Source organism: Pristiophorus japonicus, chromosome 7, assembly GCF_044704955.1.
Source record: "Pristiophorus japonicus isolate sPriJap1 chromosome 7, sPriJap1.hap1, whole genome shotgun sequence".
Taxonomy (NCBI): domain Eukaryota; kingdom Metazoa; phylum Chordata; class Chondrichthyes; family Pristiophoridae; genus Pristiophorus; species Pristiophorus japonicus.
In genome coordinates this window covers 180059291-180080558 of record NC_091983.1, presented here as the reverse complement: position 1 = coordinate 180080558, position 21268 = coordinate 180059291, and the positions used below count along the sequence as shown (strand labels likewise).

Below are 21268 nucleotides of genomic sequence, written 5' to 3'. Positions count from 1 at the left end.
TAACCTTTTATGTAGCACATTGTCAAGTGCCTTCTCGAAGTCCAAATACACCACATCCACTGATTCCCCTTTATCCACCCTGTTCGTTACATCCTCATAGAACTCCAGCAAATTTGTTATGGACCTAGAGCTGGCAAGTGGGATTCGACTGGATAATCTCTTGTTGGCTGCCGCAGATACAATGGTAAGTACCTCAGGGAATCTAATACGGCCAGGGATGGGTCGGAGAGGAACTTTCCCAGATTTTTTTTCCCCAATTGGCCTGGGTTTTTAATCTTTTTTTGCCTCTCCCAGGAGATCACATGGCTCTGGTTGGGGTGGCGTGTAGAATGTTGCGGTGCAGGGGGTGTCGCAGTTGTTTGGGGCGGACTGGTTGTGCCAGATGCTCTTTACCAATCCACCATGGTTCATTGGTTTATATGTAACCTTCAGGGCTGCAAACCAAGGGCCATGCAGCTCTTTGTCGGCTGGCGTGGAAACGATGGGCCGAAATGGACTCCATCTGCGCTGTAGATTTCTATGTTTCCACGTTTCTATATATTTAAGGCGGAGATGGACAGATTTTTGAGCGATAAGGGAGTAAAGGGTTATGGGGTGCAGGCAGGGAAGTGGAACTCAGTCCATGATCTGATCAGCCATGATCTTATTGAATGGAGGAGCAGGCTCGAGGAACTAAATGGCCTACTCCTATTTCTTGTGTTCTTATTTGATAAAAATTTGATAAAATGCTTGTCTTCCTGAGTCCCTAACTCCTCTCTTCTGAGGACAAAAAGCAATTTTTGTTTGAATTTAGATTTTCTCAGTGTCCTGCCAATTTACTCTAGTTTTAAAACTGAGTATAATAGCAAGTATTTAGTTTAATGCAACATTCTAATGAGAAGAAATTAGCTCCCTTAAATATTGACTAACTTTAAAAGCTAATTTATGCATCATACATAAAATACAGGAGTTTCTTTAATGGCTCAGTTTGTAATTACAGATCATGAAACCCCAAATTCAATTGTTGTGCTGTGCGGAATTTACAAGTCTTAACTGGGGCAGTAACCTCAGCAATGCTGCTGGAGCAGAGGAAAATTCAGCATGAACATCCTCTTCCTGCTGACTATTCTATGATTCATGCTGAAAATATATACATATGAATATTGGGATGAGGAAGACATTCACTGTGTAGACTCACAATGAAGGATAGTTACTTGGCACCTATAGAATCATACCCCAGCAAGGGCTGGTGCCTTCAAAAGAGAAGGGAAAACCGGGATGGTTTTTTAAATGTATAAAAATCAGTTTTTAGGTATTATAAGATTGCTTGTGGGGCAGTTTTGAAATTTTTTTTGGTTAACCCATTTTGTTTCTTGCTGTGAAAGGTGCTGTTTACTTAGTTTGTGCGTTGGCACATAAAACTTAACTAAAATGTACTACCTGTATTAAGGATCACAAGTAGCAACTCATTCATAGTCTATACATCAATGTGGGAAACCACTAGGTGGCACTGAAGCTATATTGAAGTAAGATGGTAGAGGTTGTTGCTTATGTTGGGTTGTAAGAGCATATTTGATGTTCAGCACCATGGCTTCCAGTCGGTATCACAACAGTAACAGTTACTCCATGAAATGCCTAATACAATCGATAGTCACTTGCCAACACAAGCATTTAAATTTTTAACTCTTGAGCACAAGCATTATGTGTTTCCTGCAAGGGAAAATACTACTTCTTGATGTAATTAGACCCTCTGTAATGCTGGCATGGGGATCATAAAATTCTGTTATAAGAGTAGAGGATGTTATATATCCAAACTAACTGATTCTAATTGTAAAGTTCGATTGAGAGTTCAAATAACACTTTACTAAGTCTATACTACATATAGACACCATCTTCAATGAATTTTTAGAAAACTACATGCAGTATGTTACATAGAAACATAGAAAATAGGTGTAGGAGTAGGCCATTCGACCCTTCGAGCCTGCACCACCATTCAATAAGATCATGGCTGATCATTCACCTCAGCACCCCTTTTCTGCTTTCTCTCCATACCCCTTGATCCCTTTAGCCATAAGGGCCATATCTAACTCCCTCTTGAATATATGCAATGAACTGGCCTCAACAACTTTCTGCGGCAGAGAATTCCACAGGTTAACAACTCTCTGAGTGAAGAAGTTTCTCCTCATCTCAGTCCTAAATGGCTTACCCCATATCCTTAGACAGTGTCCCTTAGTTCTGGACTTGCCCAACATCGGGAACATTTTTCCTGCATCTAACCTGTCCAGTCCCGTCAGAATTTTATACGTTTCTATGAGATCTCCTCCCATCCTTCTAAACTCCAGTGAATACAGGCCCAGTCGATCCGGTCTCTCCTCATATGTCAATCCAGCCATCCCGGGAATCAGTTTGGTAAACCTTCGCTGCACTCCTTCAATAGCAAGAACGTCCTTCCTCAGATTAGGAGACCAAAACTGAACACAATATTCCAGGTGAGGCCTCACTAAGGCCCGGTACAACTGCAGTAAGACCTCCCTGCTCCTATACTCAAATCCCCTACCTGTGAAGGCCAACATACCATTTGCCTTCTTCACCGCCTGCTGTACCTGCATGCCAACTTTCAATGACTGATGTACCATGACACCCAGGTCTCGTTGCATCTCCCCTTTTCCTAATCTCCCGCCATTTAGATAATATTCTGCCTTCGTGTTTTTGCCCCCAAAGGGGATAACCTCACATTTATCGACATTATACTGCATCTGTCATACATTTGCCCACTCACCTAACCTGCCCAAGTCACCCTGCAGCCTCTTAGCGTCGTCCTCACAGCTCACACCACCACCCAGTTTGGTGTCATTTGCAAACTTGGAGATATTACACTTAATTCCTTCATCTAAATCATTGATGTATATTGTAAATAGCTGGGGTCCCAGCACTGAGCACTGCGGCACCCCACTAGTCACTGCCTGCCATTCTGAAAAGGACCCGTTTATCCCGACTCTCTGCTTTCTGTCTGCCAACCAGTTCTCTATCCACGTCAGCACATTACCCCCAATACCATGTGCATTAATTTTGCACACTAATCTCTTGTGTGAGACCTTGTCAAAAGCCTTTTGAAAGTCCAAATACACCACATCCACTGGTTCTCCCTTGTCCACTCTACTAATTACATCCTCAAAAAATTCCAGAAGATTGGTCAAGCTTGATTTCCTTTTCATAAATCTATGCTGCTTTCTAAATGCGCTGCTATTTCATCCTTAATAATTGATTCCAACATTTTCCCCACCACTGTTGTCAGGCTAACTGGTCTATAATTACCCATTTTCTCTCTTCCTCCTTTTTTAAAAAGTGGTGTTACATTAGCTACCCTCCGGTCCATAGGAACTGATCCAGAATCGATAGACTGTTGGAAAATGATCACCAATGCATCCACTATTTCTAGGGCCACTTCCTTAAGTATTCTGAGATGCAGACCATCAGGCCCTGGGGATTTATCGGCCTTCAATCCCATCAATTTCCCGAACATAATTTCCCGCCTAATAAGGATATCCTTCAGTTCCTCCTTCTCACTAGACCCTCGGTCCCCTAGTACTTCTGGAAGGTTATTTGTGTCTTCCTTCGTGAAGACAAAACCAAAGTATTTGTTCACCTGGTCTGCCATTTCTTTGTTCCCCATTGTAAATTTACTTGAATCTGACTGCAAGGGACCTACGTTTGTCTTCACTAATCTTTTTTTCTTCACATATCTATAGACGCTTTTGCAGTCAGTTTTTATGTTCCCGGCAAGCTTCCTCTCATACTCTATTTTCCCCCTCCTAATTAAACCCTTTGTCGTCCTCTGCTGAATTCTAAATTTCTCCCAGTCCTCAGGTTTGCTGCTTTTTCTGGCCAATTTATATGCCTCTTCCTTGGATTTAACACTATCCTTAATTTCCCTTGTTAGCCACGGTTGAGCCACCTTCCCCGTTTTATTTTTACTCCAGACAGGGATGTACAATTGCTGAAGTTCATCCATGTGATCTTTAAATGTTTGCCATTGCCTTCCACCGTCAACCCTTTAAGAATCATTCGCCAGTCCATTCTAGCCAATTCACGCCTCATACCGTCGAAGTTACCTTTCCTTAAGTTCAGGACCCTAGTCTCTGAATTAACTGTGTCACTCTCCATCTTAATAAAGAATTCTACCATATTATGGTCACGCTTACAATATTAGCTGTGTTTGTACTTAAGAGACTGCAAAACCTCGCACTATATTTTCTGTGCCAGTGAGGATCCAGAAGCATTATATTCTAACAGACGCAAGTAAAAGTGTGCTACAGAAAGGGACTGCTGTCGGAAAGAATATTAATGCACTCCCCTTATTGCTGGTTTACAAAAATGAGAAAGAAGTAGGACTTTTTTTTTTCTATTCCTTCTTAATATGTGAGGAACACTGGGATGGCCACATTTATTGCCCATCCCCAGTTGCCCTAAGAAGCAGGTGATTTGTTTTCAATCACTGCAGTCCTTGTGATGGTGCTTCCACAACAGTGTTAGTTATTGATAGAATCAAAAAAATGGCAATATATGCCCAACTTACAATGGTGTGTGACTTGGTAGGGAACTTGGCGGTGATGTCATTCCCACGACATTGCTGCCTTTTTTAAAAATTCGTTCCAGGGATGTGGGCACCGCTAGCAAGGCCAGCATTTATTTCCCATCCCTAGTTACCCTTGAGAAGATGGTGGTGAGCCGCTTTCTTGAACCACTGCAGTCTGCGTGGTAAAGGTACTCCCACATTCCAGGAGTTCCAGGATTTCGACCCAGCGACTATGAAGGAACGGCGATATATTTCCAAGTCAGGATGGTGTGTGACTTGGAGGGGACCTTGGAGATGGTGGTGTTCTCATGCGCCTGCTTCCCTTGTCCTTCTAGGTTGTGGGTTTGGGAGATGCTGTCGAAGAAGCTTTAGCGAGTTGCTGCAGTTCATCTTGGTAGATGGTACACACTGCAGCATGGTGGTGGAGGGAGTGAATGTTTAAGGTGGTGGATGGAGTGCCAATCAAGCGGCTGCCTTGTCCTGGATGGTGTCGAACTTATTGAGTGTTGTTGGAGCTGCACTTATCCAGTTATTCCATCACACTCCTGACTTGTGCCTTGTAGATGGTGGAAAGGCTTTGGGGAGTAAGGGGATGAGACACTCGCCGCAGAATACCTAACCTCTGACTTGCTCTGCTGCCATAGTATTTATGTGGCTGGTCCAGTTAAGTTTCTGGTCAGTGGCGACCCGCAAGATGTTGATGGTGGGGGATTCGGTGATGGTAATGCCAATGAATGTCATGGGGCGGTGGTTAGACTCTCGCTTGTTGGAGATGGTCATTGCCTGGCACATGTGTGGCGCAAATGTTACTTGCCATTTATCAGCTCAAGACGGAATGTTGTCCACGTCTTGCTGCATTCGGGCATGGACTGTTTCATTATCTGAGGAGTTGCAAATGGCACTGAACACTGCAGTCATCTTCAAGCATCCCCATTTCTGACTTTATGATGGAGGGAAGGTCATTGATGAAGCAGCCAAAGATGGTTGGGCCTAGGACATTGCCTTCAGGAGCTCCTGCAGCGAGGTCCTGGGGCTGAGATGCTTGGCCTTCAAAAATCACAACCATCTTCCTTTGCACTAGCTATGACTCCAGCCAGTGGAGATTCTATTCCCTTATTCACGTTGACTTCAGATTTAATGGGGCTCCTTGGTGCCACACTCGGTCAAATCATCATCATAGGCAGTCCCGCGGAATCGAGGAAGACTTGCTTCCACTCATAACATGAGTTCTTAGGTGGTTGCACAGTCCAATACGAGAACCACAGTCCCCGTCACAGGTGGGTTAGATAGTCGTTGAGGGAAGGGGTGGATGGGACTGGTTTGCCGCACACTCTTTCCGCTGCCTGCGCTTGATTTCTGTACGCGCTCAGCGACAAGACTCGAGGTGCTCAGCGCCCTCCCGGATGCTCGTCCTCCACTTGGGGCGGTCTTTGGCCAGGGTCTCCCAGTTGTCAGTGTGGATGTTGCACTTTATCAGGGAGGCTTTGAGGGTGTCCTTGTAACGTTTCCGCTGCCTACCTTTGGCTCGTTTGCCGTGAAGGAGTTCCGAGTAGAGTGCTCGCTTTGGGAGTCTCGTGACTTGCCCAGCGGAGCTGATCAAGTGTGGTCAGTGCTTCGATGCTGGGGATGTTGGCCTTGTCGAGGACACTAATGTTGGTGTGTCTGTCCTCCCAGGGGATTTGTAAGATCTTGCGAAGACTTGAGGTGTCGACTGTATATGGTCCATGGTTCTGAGCCATACAGAAGGGCAGATATTACTACAGCCCTGTAGACCATGAGCTTGGTGGCGGTTTTGAGGGCCTGGTTTTGAAATACACTTTTCCTCAGGCGGCCGAAGGTTGCACTGGCGCACTGGAGGCAGTGTTGGATCTCGTCGTCAATGCCTGCTCTTGTTGATAGGAGGCCCCCGAGATATGGCAAGTGGTCCACGTTGTCCAGGGCCGCGCCGTGGATCTTGATGACTGGGGAACAGTGCTGAGCGATAAGGACAGGCTGGTGGAGGACCTTTGTCATGCTGATGTTTAGCGTAAGGCCCATGCTTTTGTTCGCCTCAGTTAATACATCGACTATGTCCTGGAGTTCAGCCTCTATGTGCGCAGACACAGGCATTGTCCGTGTACTGTAGCTCGATATCAGAGGTTGGGGTGGTCTTGGACCTGGCCTGGAGACGACGAAGGTTGAACAGCTTCCCACTGGTTCTGTAGTTTAGTTCCACTCCAGCGGCGAGCTTGTCGACTATGAGGTGGAGCATGGCAGCGAGGAAGATTGAGGGTTGGGGCAATGACTCAGCCCTGTTTGACCCCAGTCTGCACGTGGATTGGGTCTGTAATGGATCCGTTAGTAAGGATCACGGCCTGCATGTCGTCGTGGAGCAGACGAAGAATGGTGACGAGCTTTTGGGGGCATCTGAAACAGAGGAGGACGCTCCATAGACCCTCACAGTTGACAGCGTCAAAGGCCTTTGTATGGTCGAAGAAGGCCATATATAGCTGGTGCTGTTCCCTGCATTTTTCCTGCAGCTGTCGCACTGCCTTGATGATAATCGCAGTCACTTTCACCTCACCTCTTGAATTCAGCTCTTTTGTCCATGTTTAGACCAGGGCTGTAAATGAGGGCTGGAGCCCAGTGGTCCTGGCGGGACCCAAACTGAACTTCGGTGAGCAGGTTATTGGTGAGTAACTGGCGCTTGATAGCACTGTTGACAACATCTTCCATCACTTTTCTGATGATTGAGAGTAGGCTGGTAGGGCGGAAATTTGGCCGGATTGGATTTGTCAGTTTTTTTGTGAACAGGACTGATCTGGGCAGCTTTTCACATTGTTGGGTAGACACCAGTGTTGTAGCTGTACTGGAACAGCTTGGATAGAGGCGCAGCAAGTTCTGGAGCACAAGTCTTTAGCACGGCAGCAATGGCACAGCACGTACTTTAAGTGGAGGACTTCAATGTCCATCACCAAGAGTGGTTCAGTCCACCACTACTGGCCGAGTCCTGAAGGACATACCTGCCAGACTGAGTCGACAGCAGGTGGTGGAAGAACCAATACAAGGGAAAAACCTACTCAACAGCGTCCTCACCAATCTACAGATGCATCCGTCCATGACAGCATTGGTAGCAGTGATCACCGCACAGTCATCATGGAGACGAAGTCTTTGTGCAGATGAAATCCCGCCTTCACATTAAAGACACCCTTCATCATGTTGTGTGGCACTATCACCGTGATAAATGAGATAAATTCCGAATAGATCTAGCAGATCAAAACTGGGCATCCATGAGGCACTGTGTGCTATCAGCAGCAGCATAATTGTATTCCATCACAATCTGTAACCTCCTGACCTGCCATATTCTTCACTCTAACCTTACCATCAAGCCAGGGGACCAACCCTGGTTCAATGAGGAGTGCAGAAGACCATGTCAGGAGCAGCACCAGGCGTACCTAAAAATGGGGTACCAACCTGGCAAGGCTACAACGCAGGACTACATACATACTAAAGAGCGTAAGCTGCATGCTATAAACAGAGCTTAGCGATCGCATAATCAACGGATCAGACCAAAGCTCTGAAGTCTTGCCACATCTTGTCATGAATGGCGGTGGACAATTAAATAACTAATGGGAGGACGAGGCTCCATGATTATCCCCATCAATAATGGCGGAGCCCAGCACGCAAGTGCAAAAGACAAGGCTGAACCGTTTGCAACCATCTTCAGCCAGAAGTGCCGAGTAGGTGATCCACATTGGCCTCCTCCTAAGCTTCAATTCACTCCACATAATAAGAAACAGCCAAGCACATTGGATACAACAAAGGTTATGGCCCTGAAAACATCCTGGCTGTGGTATAGAAACATAGAAAATAGGTGCAGGAGTAGGCCATTCGGCCCTTCGAGCCTGCACCACCATTCAATAAGATCATGGCTGATCATTCACCTCTGACTGTGGTGCTGAAGGCTTGTGCTCCAAAACTAGCCACATCTCAAGCCAAGCTGTTTCAGTACAGCTACAACACTAGCATCTACCGACAATGTGGAAAACTGCCCGGGTATGCCCTGTCCACAAAAAGCAGAATAAAACCAATCCATCCAATTACCGCCCCATCAGTCTACTCTCAATCATCAGCAAAGTGATGGAAGGTGTTGTCGACAGTGCTATCAAGCAGGACATACTCACCAATAACCTGCTCACCGATGCTCAATTTGAGATCTTCCAGGACCACTCTGCTCCAGACTTCATTACCGGCTTGGTCCAAACATGGACAAAAGAGCTGAATTCTAGAGGTGAGGTGAGAGTGACTGTCCTTGACATCAAGGCAGCATTTGACCAAGTGTGGCATCAAGGAGTCCTTGTAAACTTGACATCAAAGGGCATCAGGGGGAAAACTCCCCCCAGGCTGGAGTCATACCTTGCACAGTGGTAGATGGTTGTGGTTGTTGAAGGTCAATCATCCCAGCCCCAGGACTTTGCTGCAGGAGTTCCTCAGGGCAATGTTCTAGGCCCAGCCATCTTCAGCTGCTTCATCAATGACCTTCCCTCCATCATAAGTTCAGAAGAGGGGATGCTCACTGATGACTACACAGTGTTCAGTGCCATTCGCAACTTCGCAGATAATTAAGCAGTCCATGCCTGCCTGCAGCAAGACCTGGACAACATTCAGTCTTGGGTTGATAAATGGCAAGTAATATTCGCGTCACAGAAGTGCCAGGCAATTACTATCTCCAACAAGCAAGGGTCTAACCACCGCCCCTTGACATTCAATGGCATTACCATCACCGAATTCCCCACCATTAATATGCTGGGGATCAACATTGACCAGGAACTTAACTGGACCAACCACATAAATACTGTGGCAACTAGAGCAGGTCAGTGGTTAGGTATTCTGCAGTATTCCAAAGCCTTTCCACCATACGCAAGGCACAAGTCAGGAGTGTGATGGAATACTCTCCGCTTGCCTGGATGAGTGCAGCTCCAACAACACTCAAGAAGCTTGACACTATCCAGAACAAAGCAGCCGCTTGATTGGCACCCCATCCACCACCTTAAACATTCACTCCCTCCACCACCGGCGCACCATGACTGCAGTATGTACCATCTTCGGCAGCATCTCCCAAACCCCCAACCTCTACCACCTAGTAGGACAAGTGCAGCAGGTGTAAGGGAACACCATCACCTCCAAGTTACCCTCCAAGTCATACACCATCCTCACTTGGAACTATATTGCCATTACTTCATCGTCGCTGGGTCAAAATCCCTCCCTACGAGCACTATGGGAGTACCTTCATCACACGGACTGCAGCAGTTCAAGAAGGCAGCTCATCATCACTTTCTCAAGGGCAATTAGGAATGGGTAATAAATGCTGGTCAATTTAATTGTTCTACTGAATGCAATAATTACACAATATTCTGTGATCCATAATAAAGCAGTTGGTGTAAATTAGTGTGCATTTACATGACAAGCTTGGTTTCAGTGTAACATTTGCTATAAATGTGGAGTTAAGGCACCGCCTGATTCCAAAGTGGAGCGACACAGCCTTCTCCATGGAAGCCTCACTTTGCTTTGCTCCACTGTCAGGTTGGGTTCTGACTCTGGATTTGGCTGTATTTACACTATGCACTGATGCTATAGTTGCAATATAAACGCATCTTTAATGTAAGGAAATTAAAGCTATTTGTCCAAAACTTTTTTGAGCTGCAAACCTCCATATTTAAGAGATAAAGCCACAGTTGTACAATCAAGTCTTTGGGCTGGATTTTCGGCTTTTGAGATTTCATGGCGACGGGGCGGTATTGATGCCACCTGGATAAAGTTTGCGCCCTCATCTGCAAAATTCGGCACAAAATGAGATTCAATGAGCTGGGGTGCAAAATCAGGTGTTGCACGAGTAAGTTTATGTGCCCCAGCCAAAAATCGTGGCATTAAATAAGTCCGTATAATGTGCAGGTCAAGGTTGCCCTGATTTTTGTTGATTATGCTTGTAATTTGGTTTTTTGATTTCATGCACTTCATTGTTGTTCAATGCACTACAACATAATGTTGTCTATTGTATGGTTTTCTTTTGGTGGGGGGAGTTTCTTTTTTGTAGTAAAATGTCTTTTTGATCTTTTGCCATTGGTGTCTTGTATATCATTTCAATGTTCATCTGAGATGTGTCTTTATGGGGGAACATAGCATATCCAGTAATCGCTCCAGTTTCCACCATTTGGGAGAACCGGTCCATTATGAGCTGGCTAAGTGCAACCTTTGGTCCGGCAGAATCTCCACACTGCCTTCCCCGTGGATGGTGTAGCTATCCAATGGGGACTTCGTCGTCCTTCTTCTCCTGAGGTGGGCCTGCAATCCCCACTGGCAACACCTGGCCTCTCATGATGGCCAAGCTGAGCAACATACAGCACACCACAACGAATTTGAAAACCTGTTGATGGGAGTATTGAAAACTGCCTCCAGAGCAATCCAGGTTCGGTCTGCTTGTAGGAGATGGCATATCTCTGTCAGCACTTCCTTTCGGAAGCGCAGCCTTTTCACACACTGCTCCTCAGAGTGCTCGAGGTATGAGCGTTGGTATCTGTAAACCCATGGGGAATAAGCCCTCCTCCCCAGACGTCTCCGGCCTCTCCTCATCCATGGGCCAAGCGCCCTTCTTCAAGCTTGATCCCGCCTGGTAATAGCATGGAGCATGTTATGCTGGCGAACTAGTAATGTCCCATTAAATTCCCTCACTGACGTTGTATGGACACTAATGGCAGATAAAACTGCCACTTTCAAGTTGGAGCTTGATGCAGCGTGCTGTGCGCAACCGTTGCAGTCAATGTGACCTGCAATGTATGATCCTCCTTCCTTTTAACACGCTGCCAATACCACCTGCTGCACCCTGGGAATGCCTGATTTTTCAGGCGTTTCCTGGGGCGGGCGCATAATGAGGCATTGGGACCTAATTTTGCATCCGGGGCGCTAGCGGAGCATTGCACGACGATTGACATTGTGTTAGTGAAACTAGAGGGCGCGGCGGTAAGTTTTTGCCATGAGTCGAATTTGATGACCGTACACTAAAATCTGGCCGCCCGCCATAATGTCTAGAAATACCCTTTACCGCCCCTCCGGGGCACTAACACAGGCACATGTGAGCCGAAAATCCAGCCCTTTGTCTCAAAGGGAGCGTCAAATTTGTTTTTGTTGCTGTTATAAAACTCATGTTGCTTCAGTAAAGTTGTTAAAGAGTCACTAGGATAATTAAATATAAGCACTGGGCTTGATATGAACCAAACAAAGTAACAACATTTTATGAGGTGGAAAATGTGGCATAAATTTTCGTTTTAAATTACTGTGTAAAACTTTTATTGAGTTGCAATTCTGCTCCAAAATAACTTTTAAGCAGATGAAAAAAAAATTGCACATGGTGTAAATCTAAAATAATAGCAAAAAATACTGGAACACATCTGTAAAGCAAAAATAGGTTGACATTTTTATTAATATCCTTTGTCAAAACTTCAAACACTCTTTCCACCCCACCCCATCCCACAATTCAGAGTGAATGATGCATTACAAAATATAAGTACAATTCCATGATTCTATTTCATATTACATTTACCAGTTTACAGAAACACTTCTTTTGCAGGTGTTATGTAACAATTAATACTTGTTTTGCCAATGTATCTGTAACTAGCAAAACAAACAAGAAAAGTCAATACTCTGCTCTCTCGCATTTTACACTAGAATGTCTCAAGCATTGGGGTAGTAATTATACCTTGTTTCACCAATTTTACAGGCAGAAAATGGGTACAATGATGCACAATTTCGAGGACCAACATCCTGCAGCCTAAAATTAGGTTACGCCACTTTGCCGGCATCTCAAGGGCGACCATTTAAAACAAACGTTAAATTCCTTACATATGTAAATGAGGGGCGTAGCGTCTGTTTTAGATCCCCTCACAGAAATTGGGCAGCAATAAGTAGGACAGGCTGCTCCCCTCAGGATTCTTCAGTGGCCTAAGCAGCAGCTGCCATCTGCAAAGTTATTTTTATAATATTTAAAAAATGTTCCTGTGGTGCCAGGAGGACTCCACAGTGGTTATGATCGTCTTCCCCGTTGGCCACACCATCATACCTCCTGGGACTTGCCTTCAGACAAGTTGTTGCTGGCGAGGCAAGCAGACCAACATCCATACTCTTCAAATGTATGCGCTGCCTGTGGAGGTGCAAAAGGCACTTGCAGCTCGCGCATAAACTGTTGATGAGGCTGCCTGCACAGCACCGAGTCTGGGCCCGAAAACAGCTCCTCCCAAGCTACTCAACAGTAGCTTTCGTTTTTCTTCTGAGCTTGGCTAAAGTTATATTCTCTCTGACAGCCTAGTGCAGAATTTGAGCTGAAATTAATGTGTAAAAATACTTGATTCTATTTATGATTTATATCAAATTCAGCTTTTTGATTTCTTGCACCTCTATTAAAATCCTTCATTTAATGAGATGATCGTAGTTGGTTGACTAAACACAGTCTCAGAGTCCGACTATTGAGGTAGCAAATGACTGTACCATGTATGTAACCAAATCTTTAAAAAAAAACTACTCGTACTATGAACCTCTCAAATCAAGGCTCCAGTGGAGTGATTGTACAAGAAGATGAATAAGGTATTGTGGTTCATAACACTTGGGGCCTCAGTACAGGAAGGATATGAACCAGAAGTCAAAATGTCAACATAAGTGGAACCCTCAAGATAATGGGCCCAACTTTGGCCATAACTTGCATCGATCTTTTTGGAGTAAGTTGTTTTTTCTGCCGTAAGTTTAAAAAATGCCATTTTCCCACAAATATTTGCTCCAGAGTAAGTCAGTTAGATACGATTTTTTTTACTTCAGTTTTTTTTTTCAAAAGACGGCGTTCCCAGACACTTACGCCAGTTTTGGCCATTTATGCCACTTTGTCCAGCAAACACTTGCTCCAAATCGACTTAGGTCAGCGTATGTGGTCAGCTCTGAAAAACTTTGCGAGCAGTGAAGAAAAAGCAGCACACATTCGGCAGACATTAGGGCAGGGATAGGAGAGGGAAGGGAACTGGAGAGGACCTCAACAATCAAGCACTAAACATCGCAAGGAAAAGCTCAAACAATTAAAATACTAATAAAAATGAAATAAATCCTACCGTAATCTTTGAAGTTGGCCCGGGTAGGCAGCGGGCCGACCTGTGCATGAGGCCACTCGGCCTGGGATAGAGGCACACCGGGAGTCCAGAGCAACTGGAGAAACGCGAGCTGCTGGCAGCGATGTCACCGGGGGGGAGGTGGGTGGGGGGTAGCAAGAGAGAGAGAAAGAAATGCTGGCCATGTTGTCATGGGGGGTGGGGATTGTAGCGAGAGAGAAAGAGATGCTGGTATACAAAACATTTTCTCCTCTCCCCTCCCCTCCCACCACCACCCCCCCCCCCCCCCCAAAACACACTCTCTTCCCCACCCCCCTCCCAAAACACTCTTTCTTCCCCCCCCCCCTCAAAAAAACTCTTTCTCCCCCCCCCCCCCCCCCCCCACCCCCCAATCAAAACTCTCAAGCACAACCAACAATGAATAAAAAATAAAACTGAAGTCCTGCCTCGGCCTGGGAACTGAGCGGGTCAGCCGGCCTGGGAACTGAGCGGGCCAGCCGGCCAGTGCAGGAGGCCACTCGGCCGGGGATAGGGTGCAGCGAGATCAGGGCGTCCCTTCGGTCGGGGATAGGGGCTGCGAGCATTGGGTCCTGCTCACAGCCCGCAGGACATGCTGGGAGGGCAGGAGCATGCGCGCAGGTGCCAGCACTGTTTTTGGCGCTGGCCTGTTGCTCCACCCCCCACTTTAGAATGCACTCCACACTGGGACTCCGGAGACTCGGAAGAGCGGCCAGGATGGGGCATCTTTTTTCCGGCGCTATTTCCAGCGCGCAAAGTAAGCACACTTAAGGTAAGTGCGCCGATAAAAGGGGTTGGGCAAAGTTGAGCCTATGGATTAGGACACAACACATGACTATTCTCCCACATTCAAGAGACTCTGACTCCCTTTATCAGGTCAGTTGCAATAAGTGGTCACAATCCTTGCAGCATAACTTGATGCTAGCTAGCCAATTACACCTGACTGGGCAGTACTATGTAACTGGTCATTACTAGTTGGGAAGGCCAGAGAGTTGCCTGAAATTGATAACTTCAAACGGAGGTGATTAAAAGTACAATTCCGATGGAGTTGAGCATTTGGTGGAATATAGTAAGAAAAGTCATATTTTAATGGAAGCTTCCACATTGGCATGTAAATCTATATTGCCGCAGTATCATGCTTCCTGGACTCAAAATATCTCAAAGCAATGAATGATTTTGAAATGCATGTTTGTTGTTACATAAGTAAAGTACTATCAAATATACATCCTGAAATGTCATCAATATCATTACCTGTACTTTTCTGAGGCCTTGTTCCAAATTGTCATTCATTTTGCCTTTCATGATTTGTCTTTCTAGATAGCCTTGGGAACAGTGACTAATATAGAAGAAGCAGTGAAATGGCTGAGCTACACCTACCTTTATGTTCGGACGAGAGCAAACCCATTAGCCTATGGGATCAATTACAAAACTTACCAGGTAGAAAGCAGATAAAATTAGAGCCTGCTTGTGTTTTCTCCTCCTTCATCTAGTGCAAATTACAACCTGAAAACAAATATTTGCCGGCGGAACTACTTTACAGATCACAGCATTCCTTTAAGTTCATTAAGAAAACTTTTTTGTCATTATAGACCCACATAAGCAAGTCTGTGTACTGTCATTGTGACTGAACCCAGTGCATTTATTCTGTTTGTTTGGCAGTAGAGGTATTGGAAATACTGTGAATTAGTAGTTCAGTGCTCAGTGTCTCATCAAAACAGCTGCCATGCTTCAGTTGACATGAAGCCCCATTCTGTTTCATTGTAATGAAAGGAGTGATTAATCTTCAATGTGGGTACAGGAAAGAAGCAAAGAAAAACTCATCTGTTAAATTGTAAGGATAGAGGTACAATGGTAAAGTTTATTTATTTTCTGCTAAGAACCATTTATTTTTATCTGCCCCCACCCTTTTGTCCTAATTGTGCTCACTTATGTCCCCTATTCAGATGGACCCTGGACTGGAAAAATACAGGCGAGAGCTAGTCATTGAGGCTGGCCAAAAACTAGACAAAGCCAGGATGGTTCGTTTTGAAGAAAGGACTGGTTATTTTTCAATAACAGATCTTGGTAGAACAGCCAGCCACTACTATATTCATTATAATACTATTGAGGTACGGATTTAAAAGGCTGCTGTACACCTGTGTGACTTCGTCATTTTGGAAACCACCCTGTTCTGGAGAAATCCCTCTATGTTTAATAAAGGAACAGAAACGATTAGCTATCAGTGAAATCCAGGATGAAATGTGCAATTCCCTTTTGTCATTAATTAGTGCAGATTCTTGGAAACATTCCTGTTTATCGCAGGTTTTTTCAGGAACCAATGGGATACTTGTATCAGTGCTGAAGGAGTTTGATTAATTAATTGATTAATTGAGAGATTTACAATTAACAGGCTTCAGTTGTAATTTGATAATTGGCACTTTTAGACAGATTTCTTTTTTTTTGAGGGGATAGGATTTAATCCATCGATACAGATTTGTCTCTCTTTAATATTTAACCCTTAGGATAAAAAGCGCCCGGTCACACAGACTGGATCCTGGTTCAATAACTACTGTACTGTTTGTTGAAACAAATGGCAGGAATTTTCTGTAGCAGTGCATTTGGCTTCAAGCTTCATAATTTACACACTTGCACTCCCCAATTCTCCAGTGATGAATCTACACTAAAATTTGTTGGAGAATTGATTCGAATAGAATACACCACAGCAAGCATCGCAATGAATCCGAGTTGCCGCTGCCAATGTCCAATACAAATCCCTGTGCTAAGGCCAGACACAGAACAGAGCGACAGATCACTTTGCCATAAAAGTAAAAGAGCTAAACAATTTACATGGGTTTCCTATCGTAATATTTTTTTTTTTAAATTTCCTTTACCTGAGTTGATTGATGTAAATTGAGTATAAATAATGTTGTTTAGTATAAATACAGTATCGATTTCACCCAATTTATTGGTGACAACAGTGCACACTTGCATAATTAATTCAAGTTGGTCATACTGTAAAAAATGATAACACGGTATCTCTCTACAGACTGAGATCCAATCATTTTTGTTTGGTCTTACATAAAGCAGGTTATTTGCTCCGCAAGAAGATGCAGAGGAGATATCCATATCGCTGTTTAAAAACTGATTTTACAACCGATTTATGCTGTTAGTCTGTCTGATGTGGGTCTTGTACTGCAGTCAAAAGGGTGTGACTTTCATTTTGCTAAAGTTTGAACCTCAACCGAGCTGTCATTCTCTTGTATATTGGCTTGAACATGCCTGGCTATCAAAACACTGATATTATTACTTAATTGAGGATTAAGATTTCAATTAAGTTCCTGGAACAAGTCAGTAAAATATTATCCTCAAGGATCCCTTTCAGGTCAAGAAACATTAAACTTTAAGTTTATTATAAAATGAAGCCCTTCCTCAGATATAGGCAACCTGCTGAGCGATAACTTTATGCTCACATCTCTTTGTTGATGCAATCAATCCCTCCATATTGGAATTCCAATATGCAGCCTTATTGAAGTCCAATCTAAGTTCTTCTCTTGTTGCATAATGATTCTTGCTGGTGTTAAACTGATAATCATAGCTTCATAATGTATGGAACGTGAATCCTTTCAGCAAGGATCAGTACTCGTTGTAGTTGTTGGTTTTAGGATTAATGTTTCTTGGAGTGGCACTGGATCAACGATCAACAACACCAAATTGCATTTATATAGCGCTTTTAACTTAATAAAACATCCTAAGGCACTTCTTAAAGAGCATTATCAAACAAAATTTGACACCGAGCCACATAAGGATATGATGGGCCAATAATTCCGGCCTTGCTGGGTCTGTATGAAGTGCGCACGGACCAGATGAGGCCTCGCAAAACCCGGCAGAAAACCAGCTTTTCCGATCTGTCAAGATTTCTCCGTACAGATCCTCGGCATTCCCGGGACAAGGACATCCGCGTGGGAGAGATTGGACTATTTGACCAACTCATGCCCAGTGAATTTTCTTCAAACTTCTACGCCTGATAAAAGCAGGCGCACAATTTACTTTTCCCAGCGTAACACTTTTAAAACATATAAAAATTAAATTTAAAAACTCTTTTTTATATTAAAAGCCCTGACAATTAAGATAAGTTTATTTTAACCATATTAAAACACACACAAAAACTCACTCAAAGATTTTTTCTTCTAAAACATTTAATTATATCTAATTTCAATTAATTTTAAATATGTGAGGTGTTTTATTTGTTTATTATGCTGTGCTTCGGTGTTTTAGGGTTTTTCCTCATTGTACGAGTTCCCATTACTATCAAACGGAGTTCCCATTTTTATCAATGAGAATACTGCATAGTGATTGGTGGTCCAGGCCCACGTGACTCCAGCATGCATGTACGTACCTGAAATGCATCTTCCCATACACTGCGCAACAAATCTAGGCCTCTGACCAGAATCCTACGTTCCTCCAGGACTATCAGGTACTTTTGTGTAAAAAAATTTCAGGTCGGAAGCGTTCATACGAAGGAAACCTCCGACTGCAATTTCCCCCCCCATTAGGACAGGTGACCAAAAGTTTGGTCAAAGAGGTAGGTATTAAGGAGCGTCTTAAAGGAGGAGAGAGAGGTAGATAGGTGGTGAGGTTTAGGGAGTGAATTACAGAGCTTAGGGCCTAGGCAGCTGATGGCACGGCTGCTAATAGTGGAGTTATTAAAATCAGGCAGGGCAGAATTGGAGGAGTGCAGAGATCTTGAAGGTTGAAGGAGGTTACAGAGATGGGGAGGAGCGAGGCCATGAAGGGATTTGAAAACATGGATAAGAATTTTTTAATTGAGGCGTTGCTGAATCAAGAGCCAGTGTAGGTCAGCGAGCAAAGGGGTGATGGGTGAACGGGACTTGGAGTGAGTTAGGATATGAGCGGCTGAGTTTTGGATAAGCTCAAGTTTATGGAGGGTGCAAAGTGGAAGGGCGGCCAGAAGAGCTTGACAAAATGGTACGGCTTGAATTCATGTCCTTGACTTGCCATATGAAGGGTTCTTGCTGTCAGCCATGCCAATTCAGAGAGCTGCTGAGCAGAGGCTAGACATTGCCCCACCAAAAGGGTAGGAGGACAAATTGGATGTTGGGTGTCTAAAGGTCCATTGCACAGATCTAGTAATTATTTTAAGAATTTTCTAAATGGAGGCCTGGTAACAAGATGCTTCGTCCACTGACATTTTGGGGGAAGAATGATGAGTGGTGTAGAAAACAAATAGCATTTTTATAGGAGTATAGCATTATTAAGAGAAGTGACAATTTACAATATTTAAAAGGGATGCATTCCACTGAATTGTTATAGAGATTAAAGGAATGTCTTATCAGTATCTCTCATTTGTACTTGTTACTGTACTTCTGTTTCAAAATGTGATAATTCAGTAGAATTGTCCTTTTTAAGTTACGCTTCTTTTCTGTAGTATCTGGGCTGCTGATCTTGTTCCAGTTGTATTGTTACAGTTAGGACTTTTTCCCCCAACACTTGTTATTTGTGCTCACAGCAACAAGGCAGTTTCCATATGCAGACCAGCAACTGTTATCTAAAATTGTTGGTTGTGTGGAGAGTGAATGAATTTGTGTACCTCAGGATCAGCAACCATCCATTTACCAAGATACTTCACAAGTTTTATGGAATGTTTACTGTGCCCTGACCTCTTCAATAGAAATTGAAACACCACATTATTGCATTCAGGCTAAAGCTACGAAAATGTATTTGTAATACTACAATACACATTAAATGAGACGTGTAGAGGAACAAAGGGACCTTGGAGTGCATGTCCACAGATCCCTGAAGGTAGCAAGCCAGGTAGATAAGGTGGTTAAGAAGGCATACGGAATACTTGCCCTTATTAGCCCAGGCATAGAATACAAAAGCAGGGAGGTTATGCTTGAACTGTATAAAACACTGGTTTGGACACAGCTAAAGTACTGCGTGCAGTTCTGGCCACCGCATTACAGGAAAGATGTGATTGCACTAGAGAGGATACAGAGGAGATTTATGAGGATGTTGCCTGGACTCTAGAATTCTAGTTATGAGGAAAGATTGGATAGGCTGGATTTGTTTTCTTTGGAACAGAGGAAGTTGAGGGGAGACCTGATTGAGGTGTATAAAATTATGAGGGGCCTAGACAGAGTGGATAGGATGGACCTATTTCTCTTAGCAGAGGGTCAACAACCAGGGGGCATAGATTTAAAGTAATTGGTAGGGGTCTAAAGGGGATTTGAGGGGAAATCTTTTCACCCAGAGGGTGGTGGGAGTCTGGATCTCACTGCCTGAAAGGGTGATAGAGGCAGAAACCCTCGCCACATTTAAAAAGTACTTAGATGTGCACTTGAAGTTCCGTAACCTACAGGGCTAAGGACCAAGAGCTGTAAAATGGGATAGGCTGGATATCTCTTTGTCGGCCGGTGCGGACACAATGGGCCGAAATGACCTCCTTCCGTGCTGTAAATTTCTATGATTCTGTGATTTTAAAATGTGCAGAAGCAAAAGAAATCAGTAAGAAACCGGCAGCACTAAGATTTATAAAAACAAGAATAAATTAGATCAATGCCCAAGAATTTGAGAGCATTTTTTCTAGAACATTTCTTGCACAGTCTAATAAACTTTATCTACTTTCCACACTCCGCCTTATTTATCCTTCAGCACAACCTGAAACAAAACTGAAGAAATGGTCAACAGCCCTCAGAATATATCCCAAGAAGCCTTTGAGCACAGAGCTATCAATCAAACCAGACTTTTACCAATTGACTTGTCCTTTGAAAAGGCTCTGGCTCTTTCTCAACAATTATAAAAGAAAGTATTTTCTATCACCCGAAGGGATGGGGATATGGCTAGCCAGCCACCGCTCAGGAGATGTTTACTGAGTCTGGCCTGAAACAAAATCCTTTTGGAATTTCCATCTGGCATAACAACCCCCTTAAATTGTTGTCACAATCACAGACAACACACTTCCATTTCACCACACAGTGGCAAACTTGCATACAAAGTCTTTTCACAGACATGAGCAGTTAGCCTGAAAACTAACCTGACTAGTTTATTTTTAGGTAATAACATGAACTTCGATGGGTTGCCTTCCCTAAACGGATTGCTAACTCCAGGCAATATTGTGCTTTTCTTGAGCTCAGACCCTACAAGAGAAAATAGTTCCTTTTGGAGTGCAGCAAAAGTGTTCCATTTTAAATTTGAGATGGTTAACCTTGCGAAAAATTCATATGAAAAGATTTAACAGAGATTCAACAGTTTTAAGCAGTCTGGAGACCCCCTACTGTGACGAGCATTAAAACTTTTGACTTCAGAATGGTATTGCTGAGTTTTTGCCAGATTACTGTTATGTAAGCAAGGATACAAAAGTGACTGCACATTGTAATATATATGCCTGATAGTAAAAAGTATGAAGGCTCTTAGTTGATGGGAAATAAACTTATTTTCCATTGCACAATTATTTTTCAGTGGGACATTATACAGGAATAAAGTTGGAATACAACTGAATATAATATTGCACAAAGAACACATAGAAATACGTCATCCATCACACACAATTTCTGCAAACATCTAACATTCTATT

The 21268-nt window shown here is 43.8% G+C and overlaps 1 protein-coding gene across 4 annotated transcripts in view; it reads left to right on the top strand.

Moving 5' to 3' along the window:
- Positions 1-21268, top strand: part of ascc3 (activating signal cointegrator 1 complex subunit 3) — a 777147-nt gene that overhangs the window by 432883 nt on the left and 322996 nt on the right. For all 4 annotated transcript variants that reach the window (XM_070885599.1, XM_070885602.1, XM_070885601.1 and 1 more), the window contains exons 17-18: positions 15013-15132; positions 15639-15803. In XM_070885599.1, the coding sequence (XP_070741700.1) occupies positions 15013-15132; positions 15639-15803 (285 nt within the window). The remainder of the gene's footprint in view (positions 1-15012; positions 15133-15638; positions 15804-21268) is intronic.